The sequence below is a fragment of the Engystomops pustulosus genome, chromosome 4, assembly GCF_040894005.1.
Source record: "Engystomops pustulosus chromosome 4, aEngPut4.maternal, whole genome shotgun sequence".
Lineage (NCBI taxonomy): Eukaryota > Metazoa > Chordata > Amphibia > Anura > Leptodactylidae > Engystomops > Engystomops pustulosus.
Window position 1 is genome coordinate 194,118,466 of NC_092414.1, and position 18,870 is coordinate 194,137,335.

Consider the following 18,870-nt stretch of genomic DNA (forward strand, 5'->3'; position numbering starts at 1 on the left):
GCATATTAGTAAGTGGCGTGCAATATCATATACCGACATTGATCATGATACATTGAAGCTTAGAAGTTAATAAATTGCATAAAGACATAAAGTCCGGAGGCCTGGTATTAAATGAGTCCCCGAATGGGTCAGCAAGTGGAACGCCAAGCCAAGGTAAAGATAAGAGTTAGTATGTGGGGAGTTCACCGATACCACCTCCTGATTCATAAGCATGCACAAAAAGTTCTCATGCTCGTATGTACCGCCGGAAGAACAGGGCGATCCCCACTTCTTCTAGTCCCAATGTCAATTGCTGATTCTACCCTCCAAGAAAGGAGATATTATATGGCAGCTGCTAGAGTCCAGGATGAGGCTTCCTCCGACTTACTAGGGGATAGTATACAGAGTTACGTGCACCCAGTGATCGTCTAGCACTGGGACCTTACAGCCCAAAAAGTTAATGCATGGCTTAGAATCAAAAAAAGACTTGCTGTTGACAAGTTCCAAAGAGAATCAGGAGGTAAGTAATCAGGCAAGTTAAGAGATTAGTAAGCAGGGGTTAGAAGCGCACAAGATCCGATGTAAACAAACTTTCACTTATGGGACCTCCTGGCTTATACACCGACACAGAGATTTCTCACCCTCCTGCAGAGACAAGGATCCGGACTTCTCCACGGTGCAGTACATATATATGTAGCCAATCTTTACAGAGGTTTCCACTAGCAGGGTTCGATAGCTCTCACTTCCCTTTTCTCTTCAGCTGAGGGTTTCCCCGAGGATTCCCATCCACAGGGGTCGCCCTTCAGACTCAGAAGCTTGATGGTTGTAGTGGTAGCAATAAGTGGTCCAGACGAGAGCGGCACAGGCGATGGAGGTGAGAAGACCGCATCGGGCGTCCTCAGGGTACGGGCTGTATCAGGGGTTGTACCTGCTTCGCATCCGCCAGCATAGCATCCACGGCACCGTACTCCCCACGGGCTCCAAGCGGGGTTAATCAGGCCGACTCCCGGCAGATGGCACCATCGTGCCCAGCTCCGTGCACGCCGCGCTACGTCATCACGCAACGCACTGCACGTCCGTGCTCCGCCCCTCCTCCTCGAACCCACTCCATCTCTAACTAAGCAAAACCTTAAAGAACACATGAGTGATATCCGGTCCACATAAACTAGATTACGCCATTTAAAATTAAAAACTTCTTTTAATAATCAATATCATTTAAAAACATCAATGTAACAGTATGACTACAGTATATTGTCCTCGGGATTCAACTATTGCATCCACGCAACACAAATCAGCAATTTAAGCACTATAAAACCAGGCATCTTAATGTGTATAAATTGATGGGAAAATCTTATAAAGTGCCTGTGCAAAAGAAGTTATTAGTGATCCAACCTAACATGGAGTTGTAAAGTTATGGTAAAGTGCTAAGTGCTTAATCTAACAAGATGATAGCAGGATCGGCTTACCCATGCTGTGTGTGGCGGGGACGCCAGTACCCCGACGCGCGTTTCGCGTTACCGCTTCCTCAGGGGGCCTGAGTGTACACATATATATATATACACATAGTATACATCCTCAGTATCATATTGGTGGCTGTACAAAAACCAGAAAGAAGAAATTGACACTACACAGATAATGGCGCTAAGAATTAATTTTAATTCCTTTATTTATATAGCGCACACAGATTACGCAGTGCTGCACAAAACTTGCAAATCAGTCCCTGCCCCCAATGGGGCTCACAATCTTATCAACCTACCAGTATGTTTTGGAGTGTGGGAGGAAACCAGAGGACCCAGAGGAAACCCACGCAAACATGGACAGAACATACAAACTCTATGCAGATGTTGACCCTGGGACTTAAACCCAGGACTCCAGCGCTGCAAGGCTGTAATGCTAACCATTAAGCCACCATTTAGCCATGAGCTAAAGGGGGTGGAGGATGTTCCTTACATCTGATGTAGAAGACTTATTCTTAATATTTTATCATCAATATCTTCATTGGTGGATACAATGACCATGGGAGATTTCCTCGCGTTGGCGAGATGGATCATGTTGAGGGCCTTTATGGTATTATCCCTGGCATCTCTAGTGGGGATCCAAGTGGACCAAGTTCGGCATGAGGGGGGCCAAGTGGTTGGCCAAGATTTTAGTGAACAATCTGAGGTCCCCATTGAGCAGGAATATCAGCCTGTAACTGGCTCAGGAGGCTGGATCCTTGCGCTCTTTGGGGATAACAACTATGTGAGTACGGAGAGAGTCTGGGGGATGACACGTCCTGCAGGCAGGGCATTGGCATCAACAAATTTTAACCAAACAATGCTTTCTGTGCATTCTCTCTCACTCTCTTGGGCTCATTCACTAAGGGTATTCCACGGCTTAGACAGGTATTTAAAATGTGTCTGCGCTGGGATTGTGTTGCACGCTTCCATGTGACACAAATTAGGAGGTGTGCCGTCATTCTGTCCAACTGATTTGGACTGATCTCGGGATTTAACTTTCAAACTGTGTCAAAAGCCCGAGCACTTACATGCACCACCAAAGGTTGGTTCTCACACATCTCCGCCCTCTAGTGAGCTCATCTATGGACGCCCTACAGTTTGCTTATCGGCCAGGCATTGGTGTAGATGATGCCATCATCCACCTCCTACATCTAACTCTTTCTCACTTGGATAAACCGGGGAACGCCATGAGAATAATGGTCTTTGATTTCTCTACTGAGAGACAAATTGGATCTGGATGGAGTGGACCAAAATCTCTCTAGTTGGATCCTAGACTACCTCACAAACCGACCTCAGTATGTGAGAGCCCGGGACTGTGTATCAGACACTGATTAGTAGTACCGGTGCATCTCAAGGTACAGTTCTGGTTCCCTCTTTACATTGTACACAGCAGACTTCAGGCACAATTCATGTAGCTGCTGCCTCCAGAAGTTCTCTGATGACTCTGCTATAGTAGGCCTCATTACAGGTGAGAACAATAGGGAGTACAAGGAACTGATCCGGAAATTTGTGGACTGGTGCCAGGAAAACCACCTTAGGATTAATGCTAGGAAGACCAAAGAAATGGTGTTGGACTTCCGTAGGCATCGTCCTCCTTCTCAACCGGTGGTTATCCAGGGGACAGACATTGGGTGTCCTCATCAACAATAAACTGGATTAAGCAGAGAACATAAAAGAACTTCACAGGAGGGTCAGAGCAGGCGGCATGGCCGCACGCAGCGCCGAAGCTACTTGGGGTCTGTTCACCAAAATGTGTTTAAACTGCGATATAGCGGTTTAAAACACTAGCAAAGGTAAGCTCCGGTGCCCAGTGTTTACAGCTAATACCTACCATTACCAGTGGTAGGTTTCCTTTAAGACCTTCTTCACCTCTGTAGTGTCATCAGCCATCTCCTTTGGTGTAGTCTGTCGCAGAAGCAGCATCTCAGCTAGGGAGAGGAACAGACTGGACAAACCGATGCAGAAAGCAGCTCTGTCCTGGGGGTCCTCCTGACACAGTGCAGGTGGTAGCTGAGGGGAGGACACTGTGTAAGGTGACGTAACGCTGTAACGCTGTGAATTTCCCCACTGTGGGACTAATAAAGAATCATCTTATCTTAAAAAGATGGTGAATTCTGTCGGACCTGAGCGGGGAAGTGACACATGCAGGATATCGGGAGCACAATCTTAGTGAATCGCCGCACAGTGCATTATCGGCGGATAAAACTTTCTGTGAACTACAGCGGCCGGGTAATTAAATGTAGCCCACCGTGTCTCTCAAGTTTGTAATATGTGATTGTGCACTGTATTTCAGGGCGGTGTATGATGATGTGATTTATGATTGGGCACTGTATGACGGTTATATTTCAGGGCAGTGTATGAGGATGTGATGTAGGATTGGGCACTGTATGACGGTTATATTTCAGGGCAGTGTATGAGGGTGTGATGTAGGATTGTGCACTGTATGACGGTTATATTTCAGGGCAGTGTATGAGGGTAATATTTCAGGGAAGTGTATGAGGATGACGTAGGATTGTGCAGTGTATGATGGTAATATTTCAGGGCAGTGTATGAGGATGTGATGTAGGATTGTGCACTGTATGACGGTTATATTTCAGGGCAGTGTATGAGGGTGTGATGTATGATTGGGCACTGTATGACGGTTATATTTCAGGGCAGTGTATGAGGATGTGATGTAGGATTGTGCACTGTATGACGGTTATATTTCAGGGCAGTGTATGAGGATGTGATGTATGATTGTGCACTGTATGACGGTTATATTTCAGGGAAGTGTATGAGGATGACGTAGGATTGTGCAGTGTATGATGGTAATATTTCAGGGCAGTGTATGAGAATGTGATGTATGATTGGGCAATGTATGGCAGTAATATTACAGGGCAGTGTATGAGGATGTGATGTAGGATTGTGCACTGTATGACGGTTATATTTCAGGGCAGTGTATGAGGATGTGATGTATGATTGGGCACTGTATGACGGTTATATTTCAGGGCAGTGTATGAGGATGTGATGTAGGATTGTGCACTGTATGACGGTTATATTTCACGGCAGTGTATGAGGATGTGATGTATGATTGTGCACTGTATGACGGTTATATTTCAGGGAAGTGTATGAGGATGACGTAGGATTGTGCAGTGTATGATGGTAATATTTCAGGGCAGTGTATGAGAATGTGATGTATGATTGGGCAATGTATGACAGTAATATTACAGGGCAGTGTATGATGTGTTTTATGCTTGTGCACTGTAGGATGTTATATCAATGTATGATAACAGTAATACCTATGCATTATAGTGTGGCATCACTACAGGCACCTATACATTGAGCAGGTCCCATCTCTCTTATATAAAGTACATGTATAAGGTTACAGGCTCCTTGCGCTAGCACCCATGTACTGGCAGTCAGAAGAAAATCTCCCACATTAAAGATGTCAATAAGCGCCTCAGACGCCCTTACAACGTCACTTCCGGGACCTAACCAATAGCGTGGCAGCTATTACAAACGACGGAAACGGCCTGAACCGGACGGAATGTGGTTAATCGGCCTGCGCATGCGCGCGAGGTGTACGGTGACTACGCTGAGGTTATGGATGGTAGACCCTGGGGTGAGAATATAGCGGGGTCCTAGCTGTTATTACTGACAGGGGCCGTGCACCAAGAAGTCCCAGCATGCACTGCTAGTGTCTGGAGTTGTTGGCAGGGGGGGCTGCTGGGACTTGTAGTTCAGTGTATGATCCAGAGGGACATGTGCCAGGCTGGGGGGAGGGGGTTGCACATTTGGCATGCATATTGGCACATTTGACCCTTTTGGGGCATAAAAGTTGCTTAATGGGATGGTGAGGTAAGTGTACGATGCCCGGGCAGTCCTGGGGTCCACTCCTCACCTACAGCCTAGGGCTGGGGCCTCGTTGTCTTAGTTACAGTACCGCCCTATTGTCCCTTGTGCCCGATGTCAGCTCAGGTTGGGAAATTTGTACAGAATTGAGTGATTGCTGATTGGGGGGGGGCACATAAATGTCGTGGGGTGTAGCGATCAGGAAGTGCGACTTCTTCATTTCCAATCCTTTTACTCTGAGGAGAGGTAAGTGCAAGGGTCTGTGGGCACCTGCGGAGGGCGTCGTATCATTGGGTCAGGTCTTTCTTCATCCTAATTGGTCCGGTATTCAGGTTGTTCTCTATCCCTGGGCTGATTGTGGGGGGTCCCTTGTACACCCCGGATGACTGGAGCAGCTACCATCCAGGGGGGTACACAGGACCAGGGCTGCTGTGAATGGCTGCACCCACATTGTTTATTCAGTAGCTGTGACACCCTTAGGTCCTACTGCCCCCCTTCTTATTGCAGATCCCCCTGCAGCTCACATGTATATTGATACTAAGGATAAGAGGAGCTTCTGTTCAATCACCAAAAAACATCACCACGCGTCTCCTCAGGTGGTGTCTGCAATTGCAGCTTAGCCTCGTTCACATTAGAGGAGCTGAGCTGCAGTACCAGACACCACCTGAAGATATGTGTGGTGCTGTTTCCTAATAAGATCTATTACACATCCCCAACAACTCCGCTACTATCACCCCCGGTGCTGGCTACAGAGCCATCGCAGAACTGCAAGGGGTCACTCACATAATTGGTTGTGTGTAATAGATGCATTACCTGAGGCTGTCACAGAGGGGCGCTCTGTCTATGTGCTGTGATACATAAGTGTATATACAGTTATCTGCTTACATTATTAATTTCAAGATTCCCTCCTACAGGTAGACCAGGTTATAACTTGCAGCGTCCAAACTTTGCCAGAAATAGACCATTCAACATGGCGGGTCGTGGATACGGCCCAGGTTTTAGGTTTGGGCCTCCAAGATTTCCAGTCCATACCAGGTAGTGTGTCCCAACCAGCTCTCTCTGTACAGAACCAGCGACTCTTCTCCTCCTGAGTTTGTTAAAGGGGATGTATTTCTCTCTCCAGACCCAATTACTTTCATGATGTTCAGTTTGCGGAGAATCCGGACGTGCATGGAAATTCTTTTTGTTTGCCAGTAGGACCGAATGAGATGACCCCAAAAATGGTAAGCGGGTGCTCATCCCTGGCCTATAGTCGGTATGTGTTACACTAATGAGGGCAGGGATGCTAATGGGTCTAATATATAGACTCAAAATTGGCTGCAATTCAGGGAGGAGTTTTTTTTTTTTTTTTTTTTTTTTAAATCAGTTTTATTAATTCCTTTTTTTTTTTTAATCCAAACAAGAAAAACAAACAGAAAGCAAACCCTTCACCCAGGCCCCCTCCCCAACTTCCCACCGCTCACATCCAGGTGGGCACCAATGTCCATAAGTACATAGAAGAACTTCATAGGAGTTTCTCCTGAATACATCTATTATTAGGAGATACTCATCCCGCTGTGTGTGTGCACATGGCCTTACCGACATGTGATGTAGAGTTATGTAAATCCTCACGGATTCTTCATACATACTGAGTATTTGCCACTACAAAGGGTGTTGGCTGCATCAATGTGTGCCGCCATTTTGCTTGGAACGCCGCCCGTCATGGTGTCATTAGGGGGCTTTGATCAGTTCCCATGAGGATTACTCTGCAGGATCTGTAATGATCTGCTGGTACAGCTGTATTGCAGTATATTGTAGGAGCGATCAGAACCCCTTAGGTTTAAGTGCCATAGGGGGCCTAAAAAAAGGGAAGAATACTAAAAGTTCAAATCGCCCCCTTTCCCTATATCAAGAATAGAAATAAATAATCATACACATGGCAGGTGTTACCACGTCCCAAAATGTCTGATATAAAATGGTTAAAGGAAACCTACTCTAAGGAATACACTTGGGGTACATTTACATGGCCGTGTGCTCGTCCGGACTGGATCCCAGGTGAGAAAAGGGCTGTAAGGAAGAGGTGGGAGGGGTGAGCGTTTGTCACCCCTCCTCCTTATATGGGAAGATGAGCATGAGCCACAGGACTCTATAGGGGTCGTGTGAATGAGTCCTAACTAAGGTATTCCTAATGGTAGACTCTTTTCAACCTACTAATCTGTACACTGCCTTTACCTAAACTTTTTTCCAGAACTAACTGAAAACTTTATCTTTCCTTTTATGCAGATGAACTTCAGAGGCTACTGGGGTGTGACTGAGCTGGGGGGAGGGGCTAAGGTTACATCACGCCCCTTTAGCCTCTGAGTCTCTCCTCCGGGCGCATCGCTCTATAGTTATTCAGCCGCTGCCCACCCAGGCGCAGTCACTTCATCCTCTTCTTAGCAGTGAGAGGAGTATTTGCCATACAAAATTTTTTTAGAAAACAGTGATCAAAGAGTCGTGCAGTCCCCAAAATGGTTGCAATGAAAACGTCAGCTCGCCCCACAAGAAATGCAGCGTACGCAGGGCCGTCCGAAAAATTTTATAAGCGTCACCTTTGTTTCGCCATATTCTGTATTTTTTTTTTAAAAAAAGATTTTCATTTTCCTGTATCTACTAAATAATAATAAAACCTATATAAATGTCGTATCTCGGTGATCGTACCAACCCAAAAAATAATGGGGAGGTTTGGAGCGCACAGTGACAGCCGTAAAAATAATGTCCACAAGAAAATGGTGCGGCTTTTTTTTTTGGGGGGGGGGGTTCCGTTAATTTCACCACGTTTGGAATTTTTTTCCCAGTTTCCCGTACGGCTCCGTGCACATAAAGATAAGATTTTGGATATTGAAAGGAGGGGAGCAAAAAAAACAGATATGGAAAATGGCCATGAGTGGCAAGGGGTTAACTGACGTCCCACATGTGTTGGGCATCTCTTCTCATGACAAGGCTGTCTGCTGATTTCTCTTGTAGTGGAGAGAGATGATGAAGAAGAAGAAGAGGAGTCAGAAGACCGCCCTCAAGCAGCTGCCTAAACAGGAGGAGAAAGGTACAATCTCTAGGGGTAATGCTGCAAAATTGCTAAAAAAAAGTGGAGAAGTTGCCCCAAGCAACCAATCATTTTTCAGCTCTCATGTCTTTTGAAAATAAAAAGCTGCAGTTTGATTGGTTCCTGCAGGCATCGGCTCCTCCCATCTGTACATCAGAATTACCTTTTTTCCCCCCCTCCTAGCGCCAGAAGCAGATGTAACACCAGAGGTACCAAAGAAGAAGAAGAGTAAGAAGCTGAAGATAAGATTAAGAAAGTTAAGAGGTGAGAGGCTACGCAGGGTATATACAAGTGTGGTGTCCTCCACCCCCCCCCCCCCCCCAAAAAAAAAAAAAAAAAAAAAAAAAAAATGGTGAAACTACACTAGGAGTATAGGAGTTGCTTGTAGCAACCAATCAGATTGCAGAAGGAGCTGAGCTGGAGTTCAATTTGTTAATAAGGGCAACTTCTCCACTTTTGTTGGGCTGTACCTCTGTGCACGTCTACAGGTTTATGTTTTGTTTTTTTTTTAGCAGCTAAAAAACTGCAAAAACAGGCGGTCGCCAATCAGCCCCAAAACTCTGCAGGTAAGGATCCGTAATAATAGGCTGACACACTGCTGATATGTAGTAATGGCTCGTGACGTATGGTGGCCCCATCCTACGGGCTGCGCACAATACATTATATAGAAATGTAATGTAAGGACCTTCCCTCTGCCACGGAACATGCGCCAAACTATATTAACAATTAGGGCGCGTTCACTTGTTGCACTTTGGTTGCGTTTTCATTACAACAGCTGAGGAGAGGTGATTTGCCTAATTACATAACTTTTAACATTTGCGTTTACAAAACGCATTGTAAAAGTGATGTTAACGCGTGTGTTAACATAGCATTAACAAATGTAAATAGTAATGTAATTAGGCAAATAGCCTCTCCACAGCTGTTGTAATGCGTTTTAAACGCAACCAAAACGCAATGTGTGAACGCGCCCTTACAGTTTCGGGGCACCTGTTTGGCCGTCCGAAACTGTACTAATATAATAATATTTAATATTTCTATCCTCCTTTCCACTGCACTGTGCGCAACCTGTGGCATTGTGCCGCCATAAGGCACCTTTCCACGGGCTGCACACGTTCGTGCGACTAATGTGCTTTATTATTGGCAGCCGCGACAGTGACCAATCCACAGCAGCAGAAGCCAACGGGCCCCGACCAGCCCCAGGGTGCAGCAGGTAAGGATGGGTATGATGTCTGGTACACCTATGGGAACACTAATCTGCTTTTTGTATCTGGTGGAAGTGAATTTGTGCAGTACCAGACACACCCTGTAGACAGGGGAGGCGCTGTTTTGGCAAGGCAAAGGTTTATTAAAAGTAGAGATGTAAAAATGCAAAAAGCATGTGCAAAAATGCTTTTCTGCTTTCTCTAAGCATTTGCAGTACAATATAATTGCACCCTGACAGAATTCCTCTGTGTAGTCACAGGGGTTGGGCTTTGGTTTGGATGCATTTCAAAAACAACATGTGACTTGTCTGTGCTGCAAGTTGCTCAGCCTCCACCTTTGTTCTCCTGTACAGCTCCACCTCCTGCTCCTTCTCAGGGCGCCTTCCCACGTGGTGTTTTTAAACGCATCCAAAGAAAAAAGGCAAAGGTGTGGATATTATGACTGGGTCCTTACTTAGGCCTTTTTTGTAAGAAATTTAAACGCAACCAAAACGCAAGTGGGAGGGGTTTTTTCTTGAAACGCATATGTGATCGCCAAGGCCGCCCCCTGTGCGCTAGCATCGCATTATGAGCGGACTGCTAGTGGAACGAGTGACTGCGGCCTGCACAAACGTGACGTGTGGCATCACCCTGTTAGGGCGCTGTCCCACGTTGCGTTCGCAAACGCAGACGCATTCAAAACCGCGCCCACCGGGGCGGTCCGCGGTCCGATCGCATCGGCGTTTCTATGGAAACGCCTGCGATCGGGAACGCAAAACACCGGCGGCTCGTACCCGATCGCAGGCGTTTCCATAGAAACGCCGATGCGATCGGACCGCGGACCGCCCCGGTGGGCGCGGTTTTGAATGCGTCTGCGTTTGCGAACGCAACGTGGGACAGCGCCCTTAAAGAACCTTCACCTATTGTTCATCGGTTACCATTACATAGACAGTATGAGTCTCCTCTCTAATCTTGAGGGCGCGGTCACACAGTGCGCTTTGGTTGCGTTTTCATTGCGTTTTGAAACGCATTACAACAGCTGCGATGAGTTGACTTTCCCAATTACATTACTATTAACAACTATTAAAACGCTGTGTAAACGCAATGTTAATGTGTGTGTTAACACTGCGTTAACATTTTGTTAATGCCGGGTTTACAATTTGCCTTGTAAGCGCAAATAGTAATGTAATTAGGCAAATCATCTCATCATCTCGTGTTAACACATGCGTTCACACCGCGTTGATGTTTATTAACAAAATATTAACACATTGTTAAGATGGTGTAAACGCATTGCGACAAAATGTAAACGCCAAACCGCCAAAGGCCGGTGCCACACAGGGCGCTTTGTTTGCGCTTGCAAACGCAGACAAAGTCGCGCCCACCGGGGCGGGCCTCGGCCCGATCGCATCGGCGTTTCTATGGAAACGCCTGCGATCGTGAACGAGCCGCCGGTGTTTCGCGTTAAATTCACGCAAAACACCGGCGGCACGTTCCCGATCGCAGGCGTTTCCATAGAAACGCCGATGCGATCGAGCCGAGGCCCGTCCCGGTGGGCGCGACTTTGTCTGCGTTTGCAAGCGCAGACAAAGCGCCCTGTGTGGCGCCGGCCAAAGGCTGCACAGTCTTTGTGTAGGAAAAAGCTGGGAAGCAGTATTAGATAGCCGTCAGCTGAACTCTCGTTAGGTCAATGACCTTCTCACCTGGCTTCCCCCGCCCCCCCCAGTGCACGCACACTCAGCTGAGTGGTGCATGTGTGCTGAGCGGAGTAGGAGTGTGGTGGTGGCCGCCTGTCTAAGATTCCCTCTCGCCTTCACTTTTACACTTTTTTCTCCTTTGATTGATGCAGCCAAGAATCCTCCACAGCCGAGCGCGGCCAGCACCAGCCAGCAAGCCCCCGCACAAGCCAAACCGGTGAGTACAGGGGGCGTGGGGGGGATTCCGGAAATGCAGGGGCGCCCATCCTTTAGACTTTGACATAGAAGAAATTTATAAATCAATTTTATAAGGAAAAACTAAATTGCTTTGATGGTGGAGATGTAGCGCTTTCACTCGCACCTTCGTGCAACTTTGTTTCAAAGTGTAAAGATCTGTGCAAAGACATATTTGTGATTTGTACTGATACATCACCTGATAGCGAGTCCATGTGTAGTAGCTCTTAACCCTTTATTATCACACTTGTGTTCCACCTTAATTACGTAGCTATTTGTTTTGTGTGTTTTTTGCTTTTCATTTTCGTCCTTGACTTTTTAAAATTATTTTTCTGTTGCTATAGCTGTTATAGGGTCTTGGTTTTGGCAGGACAAAATGTAGTTTTTAGTAGCACAATTTTGGGCTTCGTGTGTCACTGGTGAACTATTAACCTTATCTGTGCTGTTTGTTTAAAAAAAAAAAAAATTCAAATAAAAATGAGCATTTAAAGTACAAAGTAAAAACTTTTTTTTCCCCCTCTGGGGTCAATGCGAAAGTCCTTGTGGGGTGGTTTGATATAAAATGTTTTGCATTTCGTTGGAGGTGTGCACATTAGAATTTTTAGTTGGGGTTCGGACGTATTGCTAAATTTGGGGCTGTGCAGCCCATCCAGCAGATTGATGACCCAAGCTGCTGGCCATTGCTGTGATTGGTCAGGGGTGTCGGCTGCACAGGCAGATTGCACTGGGCTGAAGGTTTAGATCCGCTCATCTCTATCGTTCAACATTTGAGACTTATGTTCGGGATTGATGTGTGAGGGCTTGCTTTTTGTGTGAAGACCTGTAGTTTTCTTTTATACAGACTTAAAGGATATGATGGATTTGATATACGGCTTTAAACCTTTTTTGTTTTGTGTGTGTGGTTGATGATTTAAAAATGTCAATTCTGGCAGTGTTTCCTTTTTGTTTTTTTAAGCACTTTTGACGTACAGGTTAAATGCAATTGCAGTTTTCTAGTCTTGGTGTGGAAGTATCCATTTGGGTCATGGCTCTGGCCTAATAGAAATATTGCCATGTCGTGTGACATCATCAGCACCCCCCAATAACTGGGGAAGTGTGTCTGCACCCACCGAGACACCGCTGTCCATGTTTAACTCTTTCATGCTCATCAGAAGAACATCCGTCGACGGGTAAAATCCCGATGCGCTGGGCGTTCAGGGGTTAAAGTGGAATCCTTTTAATCATGGGAGACAGGGTCACATCTTGGGAGCTGTAGGGGGCAGCAAACTGTATATTGGGGAGTGTAAAATCCTCTATAGTTGATCTCCTGTCGGCTTGAGGTGCCGGGAAGACTCTGGGCTCAATCAGAAGTTTATATCAAAATTTTATTTTATTCTGCAGCAAAAACGACCCAAAACTCTGAACGGAGACATGAAGAAAGGCGAAGCTGCGGCAGAGAAGAACGGTAAGTGCCTCCCATACTGCGGTGATATCACACTAGAGGGGCTTTATCAGTGGGGCTTTTCCTTCATCGACAAGTTGGGTTTTAGACTGGGGGTCACTTGTACCTTTTCAGAGGTTCTGTCCTGCTGCATCGCTCAGCGCCTTGCAAAAGTATTCACCCCCTTCAACTTCTCTACCTTTTGCCACATTTCAGGCTTCAAACGTAAAGATATAAAAATTTAATTTTTGGGTGAAGAATCAACAAGTGGAACAAAATGTATTGGATATTTTAAACTTTTGTAAAAAATAATAAACAGCAAAGTGGGGGGTGCAATATTATTCCGGGCGCTTGAGTTAGTACTCCACCTTTTGCTGGTCGCTTGGGGTATCAGGTCTCTATCAGTTTTGCACATGGAGAGACTGAGATTCTCCCCGTTCTTCCTTGGAGAAGAGCCGGAGCTCAGGGAGTTTGGATGAAGCGTTTGTGAGCAGCAGTTTTCAGCTCTTTCCACAGATTCTGGATTGGATTCGGGTCTGGACTGTGACTTGTCCGTTCTAACATCTGGATAAGTTTATTTGTGAACCTTCCATTGTAGATTTTGCTTTATGTTTGGGATCATTGTCTTGTTGGAAGATAAATCTCCGGCCCAGTCTCAGGACTTTTGCAGACTCCAAGTTTTCTTCCAGAATGGTCCTGGATTTGGCTCCTCCATCTTCCCATCAATTTTACCCATCTACCCTGTCCCTGCTGAAGGAAAGCCCAAACCATGATGCTGCCCCCACTATGTGTGACTGGTGATGGTGCCAGAAATGGCTTCTTTTTGCCTCTTCCATAAAGGGCATATTGTGCAGTGACTGATTGTTGTCCTATGGACAGACTCTCCCCCTCGGCTGTAGGTCTCTGCACTTCATCCAGAGGGATCATGGGCGTCTTGGCTGCATCTATGATCATTCTTCTCCTTGTGTGAGATAAAGGTTAGAGGGACGGCCGGGTCCTGGTAGATTTGCAGGGTTTGATACTCCTTCCATACAATATGAAGCTTGCACACGGCTCCTTGGGAAGTTTGTGAAATATTTTTGTATCCAAATCCGGCTTTAATCTTCTCCACGACGTTATTGGGACCTGCCTGGTGTGTTCCTTGGTCTTCAGAACCCTGAGGGTGCGATCACACGTTGCGCTTTGGTTGCGTTTTCATTGCGTTTTAAAACGCATTACAACAGCTGAGGAGAGGAGATTTGCCTAATTACATTACTATTTACATGTGTTAACGCTTTGCTACATAATGATTAGAAACGATGTTATTCCTGCGCCGTGAATGACCGATTTCTGTGATGTTTGTGGAAAGGTGATGTGCGTTTTAATAAGTCCATGACATTTCCTAGATGCTGAGGCGCCGAACAAGAAGCCGAAGACGGAAGAAACGAACCCTCCTGCAAATCAGTAAGACCCGTAGACCTTGGCCGTGTCCGATCCACTTGTGGTACCGGCCTGATAGATAATGTAGATGGTAGGGTTATATGTCGGTCCTGGATGTGCTGCTTCTGCCGGGGCGAGAGCTAGACCATGATAATTCATCATATCGATAGGAAGAGGACGATCCCTTAACAACACTTGTCATAACTCTGCTGCAGGGTATTCTGGAATAAGGTGTATTAACTCCTTCCTGTCCAGTGCTAATGATCGTCTTGTTGTTTTCTGCTCCCAGGTCTGAAGTTGTGACGCATTGGGGCTGGCGAGACGACCCCAGCACAATGTTCTCGTGCAGCCTGTGCCGATACAACACGGTGGACGAGAGCGAGATCCAGAAACACTTCTACAGCTATCCGCACCGGGCGATCCTAAAGAACCTGACCATCTTCTTCCCCAGAGACAGGGTGGACTTTCTACATGTGAGCGAGAAGCCCATGTTCTGTAAAGCTGCACTGTTCCCGGCCGGCAGGGGGTTAACCCTGGTTTGTGTATTTCTAGGACTACCTTGTTTTTAAGAATAAGCGGATGGCCAAGCAGCGGGCGAGCTCCATAGTGCATTCCATCAAGGAGGAGTACAAAGGTGACGGTCCGGAGAATGTCCTGTCTTGTGTGTGCCGAGATGACGTGTATGTATCACATGTTATGTCCTCTCTCCTGCAGCGCTAAGTCAGGATCATTACTTACATCGCATCCAGGCCACGCACTGCCACGCGTGTGACGTCCTCATCCCCGATTCTCCAGGCCTCCTGGCGCAGCACGTGAGATCTGACGCCCACCAGAAGAATCGCAAGGTACAGACCTGTTCACACACAGCAGATAAATAGGAGTGACTGGTTCTAATTTATAAGAAATTTTCATATAGCGCCATCATATTCCACAGCGCAGTACAGATAATGGGGGACATATACAAATAAAATAACATTGCCTCATTCCTATTGGGGGCCCAAGGACCCTCCTGCTGTGATCCGGGGGGCTCCCGCGACCAACAAAATAAAAGCTTGGGACGTTTATCGTTGGCTTTCTCTGACACGTACCGGGCTTGTATTTTACAAGGAGCTGGTGCCGTTTCTACCGATTTTGTCAGGGCTTAGTTTCAGTGAAAGGGGTGTCTATTTTTTTCAGGGTTGTGGGCGAGTGTGGTGCGACACCAGTGGATGCGTGAGACACTCTCAGCCCCTGAGTCCAGGGCTTGTCTGTGAAAACCGCATGAAGCTGCCCGCGCGTATCCCAAGGGCTCATTCAGATGTCCGTGTGCATTTCATATTGTATCCACATAGGGGTTTCTAATCTATTTCCCTTTTGAGAAAAACGGAACACGTACAGATGTCGTCTGTGTGCTGTCCACTTTTCTAAAAAAGAGGTTTGTGGTCCACATGTGAGAGACCATATAGTGCGCGTTGCGATTTATTTCTCATCTGTGCATCAGTGGAAAAAAATAACATGTGAACACACCCATTGACATGAGTGGATCAGTATTCTAGGTGTAGAAAACACAAAAACTGATGTCAAAAACGTCCCTCTGAATGAGCCCTTAGGCTGTGGGGAATGTCGCACATGGTTATGTCATTCTGGAGGTTTTGGAGGAAGGATTTGCTGATAAAACATTTTCTCTGGTCCCCAGCTCATTGTGAAGAGCGTCAGGCAGAGCTGCATCGCGGCCGCCAAGGAGCTTCTCATGGATAAAGAGTTACTGCAGATGCATCGGAAACTCTGCCAGGTAAGTGACCCCCGTGCACAGCCGTGTTATACTGCCCCCTGCTGCAGATAGAAGAGTAGTGATGTGCAGACCCATCGAGGCTCAAGCCGAACCTCAGAATGAGTCATGAAACCAGGACCCCCACTAACACCAGCACCAATAGCGGGGGAATCTGCATCGCTATAGTAGAGTGGTACGTAGGTTCAGGTCATATGGTTTATACGCTCATACTGTCTGCAGCAGGGATTACATGTCACAACATGCTGAGGGTTGTAGTTTCCCCCCAAATAAAGCATCAGATGACACGGATATGATAGCATCTGGTAACTTTAGGCTTTTGTGTTGCCTCCTCAGGGAATAAATCCCTTTAAGGACGCAGCGTTCAGTTCAGCGCATGAAAGCAGCACACAGGACATCCTAGTCGCTGAGGAGGATGAAGATCTGGATGAAGATAATGACTCCATGGCTGAGACCAGCGATGGTCGGGAAGGTCGTGTTGTTGATAATGAAGCTCCCGGTCATGAGAACAGTAACTCGGAGAATAAGACTCTGCCGGAGGCACCGGAGACTCCATCCCTGACTGTGATAATGGAGCCAGAGGAGGAAGAAGAGGAGGCAGAAGCTGCTGAGGCGCCATGATGTCCCCTCACTCGCCTCCTTCAATGAGTTATTTTTTTTTTTTACTTTTTACCGCCTGCTCTTGGTATCACTGATGTCCGGGTCTGACCTCCAACAAGACGGCTTTTCATTAAATAGAATCTGGTCCAATGATCCTCTCGTGGATACATCCAATGTTTACTCTGTGTTTGGGTGCAGGGGGAGGGGTATTGCCAACTATAAAATACATGGGTGCACCAGGTCTGTCGGAACTAGAGCATAGCCCCCATGTGATGTCACATCAAACTAGTATGGAGCAAATGTAAAGTTATATTGTGAGCCTAGAGCTTTACTTTACTCTGTGATCTGGAGTTTGGAGACCTGGCCTTGGTGGCTCACTCCTCTCCCACTCCCTTCTCTGTAGATTCTTACATAATCTGACACCACAGCGAGCTGCTCTCCTGCTAGTGAGAGGGAATTTTACACACGTTTCATTTTATCAAGGGGAGCAGGAAAAGAGCCAAGTAAGAGGAGGAAGAAGTGTTTATTACCAAGTTGTTTTTGTTTTTTTTCTTTTTAATTTACGGATTTATGCAGTTCTGTTAGTAATGTGAACATGGGTTGGGGATGGTTCGCTTTAGCACATATTCTGTGAGCAAAAGACCAGTCCTCCATGACGTCTCGTATAACTACTTATAGAAGAGCTGCTTCGGATACTATGATGTGAGGAGCAGGTTCCCAGGTGAAAAATCTACTGTAAATATATTGGATCCATCATTAGGCCCTCCACCCCTGATACTGATCATCTATCCTAAACATAACATGTCATCCGCTTTTTTATTGGTGAAATTTCCAGTCCAGTGCCGCTCCAGGCTCAGGGGGTACGATGCCCTGTGATAGGTCCTGGTTGTCTTCAATTTGCCCCCTTCTCCAGGTTCTGAGTAATTTCTAGTTGTCTTGTTTGGGTGAAATCTTTGTTTTCTTTTTATTTTGTATCATTTCTTTTATGTCTGATCTCCAAATAAAATATTAATTGTTTAGTGGAATTTTTTTCTTTATTATAAAACGTGTGCTATTATAATCTTGTTTTCTAGGGTCCGAGGCAAAGAAACAAGATGGTTATCGATTATCTATGCATACAGAATTTGGCCTTGTACAGAGTAGCAGTAAATTGTACAAGTGATCAGACCCCCCTAGGGCAGTGATGGCGAACCTATGGCACGGGTGCCAGAGGTGGCACTCAGAGCTCTTTCTATGGGCACTCAGGTCCTCACCCCAGGACAGAGTTCACCAAACACTTCCAATCTTCCTGCAGTCCCAGGCAAATTAAGGGATGCTGCTCTCTGTGCTATTTGACACTTTGTTGGCTGTTTTGAACTGCGGGAAAAGTGAGATTTTGACAGAACTGCATTATATTTGGAGGTCATCATGTTGGACCCAACCATTGTTCCTTTACAGAGAGAGCGTGGAGAGAAGCTACAATGATAATCTGAATTTGCCCTCCTTCTATGAACTGGTGGCCTCAGGCGGCCAATACAAGTGAAAGAACAGGTATCAAGCAGTAAGTTACTGCTTAAAATTTCATGTTGGCACTTCACAGTAAATACGTGGATTTCTGTTGTAGTTTGGGCACTCTGTCTCTAAACCCTAGGGCAGTGATGGCGAACCTTCTAAAGTACCCTAGGGGCTCTGAAATAATAGTAAGAAATTAAGTTTTTTAAAAATAAAAAAAAAAATACGGTACTCAAATCTCTGGAACGCCTAAAATAAATCGAGACTTAAAAATATCCCAAAATGTCTGCTCAAAATATAAAAACTATTCTTTCAGAGGCTGACCTGTACATGGAAAATAGCATCCAAATTACCACTATTTTGCCTACTATAAAAATTTGAATAAAGTCATGAAAAGAGGTGGTAGGAGAGAAATTAAAAAAACAAAACACACACAAAATAATGCTGGTCTTCAAGAGGTTATAGGTTATCAGTGGCTGGGTTGTTATCCAGTATTCTCTTTGAAGAGACCCCATTGTTCAGATGAGTCTGGTCACTGAATAACTAAAATCTGGGTTTTGAATATATAATCCATGTAAACATAAGTTTTGGACCCCAACACATTACACCTACAGTAGTTGTGATGACTTTCTAAATAACATGTATAAGGCAGTCCCTGGGTTACATATAAGATAGGGTCCATAGGTTTCTGAA

General features: G+C 45.9%; 1 protein-coding gene across 6 annotated transcripts; it reads left to right on the top strand.

Moving 5' to 3' along the window:
- Positions 1-4,964: 4,964 nt before the first annotated feature.
- On the top strand, positions 4,965-17,711 carry LOC140127948 (uncharacterized). Of its 6 annotated transcripts, none has more exons than XM_072149202.1 (15): positions 4,965-5,079; positions 6,224-6,344; positions 6,433-6,532; positions 8,295-8,370; positions 8,554-8,634; positions 8,883-8,936; positions 9,515-9,580; positions 11,398-11,462; positions 12,860-12,923; positions 14,285-14,342; positions 14,608-14,791; positions 14,871-14,952; positions 15,033-15,163; positions 15,994-16,089; positions 16,423-17,711. In XM_072149202.1, the coding sequence occupies exons 1-15, from the start codon at positions 5,061-5,063 to the stop codon at positions 16,705-16,707; spliced, it is 1,482 nt and encodes a 493-aa protein (XP_072005303.1). In that variant the 5' UTR covers positions 4,965-5,060; the 3' UTR covers positions 16,708-17,711. The 6 variants fall into 6 exon arrangements, with proteins under 6 accessions (XP_072005303.1, XP_072005307.1, XP_072005301.1 ...); XM_072149206.1 differs by lacking the exon at positions 4,965-5,079 and adding an exon at positions 5,202-5,315; XM_072149200.1 differs by lacking the exon at positions 4,965-5,079 and adding an exon at positions 5,354-5,555.
- The last annotated feature ends 1,159 nt before the right edge of the window (positions 17,712-18,870 follow it).